Source organism: Narcine bancroftii, chromosome 1 (assembly GCF_036971445.1).
Source record: "Narcine bancroftii isolate sNarBan1 chromosome 1, sNarBan1.hap1, whole genome shotgun sequence".
Lineage (NCBI taxonomy): Eukaryota > Metazoa > Chordata > Chondrichthyes > Torpediniformes > Narcinidae > Narcine > Narcine bancroftii.
The window spans coordinates 65,437,628-65,443,627 of NC_091469.1; the positions used below are offsets into that span (position 1 = coordinate 65,437,628).

The window sequence follows — 6,000 nt, forward strand, 5'->3', positions numbered from 1 at the left end:
CCAAAAATTCAGAATTAGCTTTCTAGTTTCAGATTTCCAGCTTCAGTAATTGTTCAGTTTTGATAAAAACACTTTAAAAAAATTTTAAATTAATTTAGAGATGTAGCATGATAACAGGCTCTCCTAATCCATGAGCCTGCACTGCCCAAAAACACCCATGTGATCAATTAACCAACAAACACTGCTCACCTTTGGAATGTAAGAGGAAACCAGAACACAGAGATAACCCATGCAAGATAAAAGGAGAATGTACAAATTCCCTACAGACAGTGCTGGATTTGAACCAAGATCACTGGTGCTAACCACTACACTTACCATTCTGGTTGTGCCCTTCTTGGACTACCTCAGAGTCAGCATGGACCTGATTCCACTGGGGCTCTGTGGGTTCCAAGTAGGAACCACAGACCTCACCACCATTGGGTTTGGTGATGCTTGATGGAACAACTAGGCAAATTATTGATGATGTTCTGCTCTCCTATTATATGCTTATTTTGTTCCCAAGAGATTCTCACGTCAGCAAAATGTTACATTATTTCAAAGGAGATCCACGGAATCTCCATGAAGCAGTGCTTCTATTGTGAAAAACTTATGCTATTACAAGTGCTTACTTCAGTAAGATATTTGTATGACTGATAAGAGCCTGGGTGTTGGCAATGTTGGCCAAGGAAAAGTCACTAATTTACCTATTATGTCACTGGGTTTGAAGATTTGCAAGTTCTGCCCAATGCCTTAATCAATTAATTCCTCCTGAGAATCTTTCCCTGTTTTATTATTGTCACATCCTCTTCCCTTTGGGAAAGAGGATGACTTATTCACAAGCTCACGTTATCCATGTTGTAAGGTTGCTCAAGATGCCAACATGGGAGGCACTAACTCTGTCACAGAACTGAAGTCAGTGACATGATGGGTAGCAAAGGAGATGGTGTAACATTTCTGCCATTTCACTTGTTTCATAAGTTCCAGAAGATTGTTAGTGCCATTCCAAATGATCCTCTTCAATTTTCAGAGGCGATGGTTATTGGGAATGTTACATTTTTTTCACTTTTCAACAACATTGTTGTTGAGTACGTTGGTAAACAATAACTCACATGTTCAATTGTAGGAAGGTTCAAAACAGGATGCTTGCAGTCATGGAGGGCCTTCGACACATACTAAAACGTCAGGTAATGACCTCACACACATGTATCATTTGCATAATTACACTCCTCCCTCCTAAGCTTTCTTTTCCTATGACAGAAATATCAAGCTTCCCACAATAATGTTTCTTAACCCCCCCCCCCACCCCACCCTATAGGAAACAAGATTAACTATCCATCTACCTGTGTTACACATCATCCATTTACATTTTTTTTAAATTCAGAACATTACAGTGCAAGAGTAACTTTCTACATTTAATTTAGCCATTTATGACATCTCTGCAATAAGCCTCCCTGGTTTTCTCCTTATCCTGCCAGAATATCTCAGTAGCAGAGTAGCCTGGGGCACACACTCTCCTGACTATTTGTCAAGTCTCTCAGGTTCTCGCGTCTCAGATTCTGCAATCTCCTCTCCGACTGGCTGTGATACTTTGTCTCCAGGTTCAAAATATAGCTCTCCTGCTTCTTGATTATCTATCAGCAGTCGATAGCTCAATGGGACTTGTTCCTTGGTGATCTGAGCATTGCGTACAGAAGACGTCTAAATCCGCCCTTCTCATCTGGTCAATGGGGCGTTTCCACACACGACTGTCGCCCATGCTGACAACGCATGACTTGGGTGCCGTGCACTCAGCGATTATACCCCCATGCCACGCATCTTCCACTAATATTTGATCACCTGGGTAGAATTCTCACAAATTCTGCCTCTTGTTGCAGTGTCGCTTCTGATCATTCTACATGACTTCTACTGTGGTTTCCACATTGTGTTTAATCAGGGACAATCTCATTCAAAGTTCATGTCCCAGGAACAAACTGGATGATGTTTGTCCTGTGGTTGGGTGCTTCGCTGATCGATATGACAGCAGAAAGCTGTCCAGATACTCCTGTGCACTGCAACTCATGATTTTGGTGGCACTCAACAAACGCTTGAACCATTCACTCTGCCGCCCCATTATTTGCAGCACGGTAGGGTGCAACTAGCACTTGCTTCACACTGCTCATTTTCAGGAAGTGTTGAAACTCTTCACCACAAAACTGTGGTCCATTGTCGCTCACTACTTGGATTGGTATGCCATATTTGGCAAACAAGTCCCTCAGCACTCTGATTAATGCACTTGCTGTTATTGAGTCATCATAATGACTTCTGGCCATTTTGAATGTGCATCCACAATAACTAGGGAGTCCTGTTTCTCCTTTTGGGTAAAATCATTGTGGATACGACTCCATGGACTTCTTGGCCAGACTCATGGCGTCAACTGCGCCATTGTTGGAACATTGCGAGTCTGTTGACAGGTTACACATTGACAGGGACATTGAGGGTCGAGTGAAACAATGTTCATCCACCACACGTGAGTCCTCACGATTTTTTGTAATCTGTACTATTCCTGGATGTGATGTGCATAGTTCCAACAACACGCCTCCTTGGAGCCATTGGGGAATGACTACCCTGTATCCCCAGAGGATGCAATCTTGCTCCACTGTTAACTCATGACACCAATGTATGAATGGCTTCAACTGCTCATTGTTGACATCATTAGCCCTCATTCACGGTCTTAACCCATCCGAGCACTTGTGACAATATCGGGTCTGTACGTGTCCTCCTTCTGACATCGTCACTTGTAACTGGTAAATTTTATAAATGATGTATCGCGATATTGTACAAGGCATCATCTCCTGTCTCTGTCTCAGGTAGAGGGAGACATTTCAGAGAATCTACCACTACGTTGTCCTTCCCAGCCACAAACTTCAACTCATAGTCAAAAGCAGACAGCATGATAGCCCATCGCTGCAGTCTCTGAGCAGCCAGTGCAGGAATTAATGTTTTTGGACCCAAAATCCTTTCCAGTGGTTTATGGTCCATGCAAACATGAATAAATCACAGCGGTTCTCCTCACAGACCACATCTAGAGCTTTTTAAAAGTTTGGTTTTCAAAGAATGATGTGATGCTGCAATTTTATATCAAATTTCCAACCTTTTTAAACACAGGTTTTTAGATTAGTTTATAAGATTGTCAAGCCTTGTTTTAACCCCTTGATCTATGGAGAAGTTTCCAATCTAAGAATTGTTTGCATTTAAGGTAATCAGCTCCTGGATCTCCTGCACATTCTCATCAAACAAGTGATTTTTTTTTGGTAGAGTTTATTGTTCATACAGATCTATCACTGATTACTAAATGTACCATTATTTCAACCTTATAGTATTAACTGATAATTAAAAGCAACTTTTAATCTTAGTAGTCCTATTAACACAGTATAATGGAAAAAATACAATGATCAGTTTTACTTGGAACTCAAGCTGAAGAAATCCAGTTTGGTTTCACTAGGCTCTTTCAAGCTGCTGTGTAAAATGGGGTTAACCAGGCAATTTGCCTGGTTAGCGCCCCATTCACGCAACAGCTTGAAAGGATCCGGCCCAGTCAGCGAGATGCAGATCCAACCAGGTCCCTGACCTACCTCAGAGGTAGTCAGTGAACCCAGTTAAACTTACCCAGGATGCATCTACTGGCGGCTTGAACAGCAAAATGGCCAACCCGGTTACTCCTGTGACGTCAGCACTTGCGCGCTGGTGTCACAGGGAAACCCCTGGATGAAGTGCCTGCAGCGATGGGGGGGGGGGGGAATAGAACGGTCGCTGCTGTGGGTCCCAGGGTGGCGAGGGGAGGGGGCCACAATTGGTGGGGGGGGGGGAGGAGTGAGGTCACTGCCATGGAGGACAGGTCGATGTCGTGGGGGGAGGGGGTGTCACAATCAGCCGGAGAAGGGTTGCTGCTGTGGGGGAGAGGAGAGGGGTTGCTGCTGTGGGGGGGGGGGGGACAATACTCACGGATAGTTCCCTTGCGTGACGCATCACCAACCGCGTCATTGGGGGTGGGAGGGGGTGGGGGGTGGGATCCCTCTGCAGCTTAAAAGGTACTGGAAGCACCTTTGCCCCAGTGATCCCAGAAGGGCTACTCACGTGTTGCAGCTTAAAAGTGCCAACTGATAGGAACACTATTATGCAAGCCAGATGATCTCGTGAATCAACATGACTAACCAAATAAAACTAGAACTGGTACTTTAACATTCCGTAAATAAGTAAACATTTTTGAAGTAGTGGCAAGAAATGAAGAGAATGCTTTTACTTTAAATGAAGGATTACAACGTTTCAAACCGCTGTCCAAGACAAACTGCGCTACCTGCTTACGACAACGTTCTGGTTTTGAAGAGCCTGGGACGTCCTAGAGTTGCAAATATTATTTATTTCTCACGAAAATATAGGACGAGCTGCTGTGTTCGTGGCTACAACCAATAGACATAAAAGTAAAGGGCGATGCGACAAACTAACGAAGTAAGGGGTCAGGCCAGCAATCGCCCCAGATTCCCCAGTGCAACTTGGCTTGGGCCGCCGCACTTCGCAGCGCCGACCAGAGAACCCTCCCCCCACCCCCCGCACACCCAACTTCCTCAGCACGACGCCCCACCGAGCCCGGACCACCTCTCTTCGCCGTACCTTTGTTTGGCTGGCACTCCGCTCAGCCATGGCGAGAGACGCTGCGCTCAAAAGGCAACGCCGTTCGCTGGCGCCACTGTCACATCAGCAGTGATGCCCACCACCTCACTACGGCAGCCCGGAAGGCCCGCGGGCCGAACGTGCGAAGGATACGCGTGAAACAAATGGCTCCCTCTGCTAGTTTATAATTGAGATGTTTTTAAACATGAGCAACCTGACTTTTAAGAGAGAGGGAATAATGTCTGTCCAAGCGAACATGTATTGTTTGCAATTGTGTTTTGCAAGGAAGAGACTTGAAGACAGTAGTTTAAAAACCAAGAACTTTATTAAAGAAATTGTTACGTCCCCAAATTGGGGCATAATACTAAAGAGGGTTAATTCTAACTCTATTTTATCATTAACTATTAACACTACAAATTATTATCCAAATCACTGTATGCCCCTATTAACAGTGATACAGAAATTATAAAAAGTGTGTATTCTTTGGCTTGGCTTCGCGGACGAAGATTTATGGAGGGCGTAAAAAGTCCACGTCAGCTGCAGGCTCGTTTGTGGCTGACCAGTCCGATGCGGGACAGGCAGGCACGGTTGCAGCGGTTGCCGGGGAAAATTGGTGGGTTGGGGTTGGGTGTTGGGTTTTTCCTCCTTTGTCTTTTGTCAGTGAGGTGGGCGCTGCGGTCTTCTTCAAAGGAGGTTGCAGCCCGCCGAACTGTGAGGCGCCAAGATGCACGGTTGGAGGCGAGATCGGCCCACTGGCGGTGGTCAATGTGGCAGGCACCAAGAGATTTCTTTAGGCAGTCCTTGTACCTCTTCTTTGGTGCACCTCTGTCTCGGTGGCCAGTGGAGAGCTCGCCATAGAACACGATCTTGGGAAGGCGATGGTCCTCTGTGTATATGGTTTAAACAAAAACCCAGACCTTTTTAGTCTGTGCCCATAAGTGAAAAACAAAAGGAACAAAAAAATCCCACAAAACCCTAGGTCAGTCCGGTCAAGCTAGTCAGTCCAAAAACACAGCCCACTCTCCAAATTCAATGTCTCAATTCAGTTCCTTAACTGAATACAAAAGGACTCCATACGAACATGGGAGAGAGAGATGACTGATGTTGCTTGGCGGAAAACTTACAAATCCTTTGCAGATTTCTTCACCGTGGACTTTTCCTGGTTCTTCAAGGTTGGTTTGGTTTAACCACCTCGTGTAGGAAGCCTGTGCCTTTAATACAGCATCCCCACAATTTCCTTCTTTACAGCAGACAACCAAGTGACCCTTCTTTGTCACACTCTCGAATTGAGTCCGCCAGAAAACTAGTCTCAACACAGAGTGATGTAATGGCCATATTGGGAGGAATTTGGTAAGATTAGTAGGTTAGATATAT

The 6,000-nt window shown here is 45.1% G+C and overlaps 1 protein-coding gene across 4 annotated transcripts in view; it reads right to left on the reverse strand.

The window, feature by feature from the left end:
• Positions 1-4,754, reverse strand: part of secisbp2 (SECIS binding protein 2) — a 108,731-nt gene extending 103,977 nt beyond the window's left edge. For all 4 annotated transcript variants that reach the window (XM_069928679.1, XM_069928669.1, XM_069928690.1 and 1 more), the window contains exon 1: positions 4,627-4,754. In XM_069928679.1, coding sequence (XP_069784780.1) covers positions 4,627-4,656 — 30 coding nt within the window. In that variant the 5' untranslated portion in view covers positions 4,657-4,754. The remainder of the gene's footprint in view (positions 1-4,626) is intronic.
• Between the last annotated feature and the right edge of the window lie 1,246 nt (positions 4,755-6,000).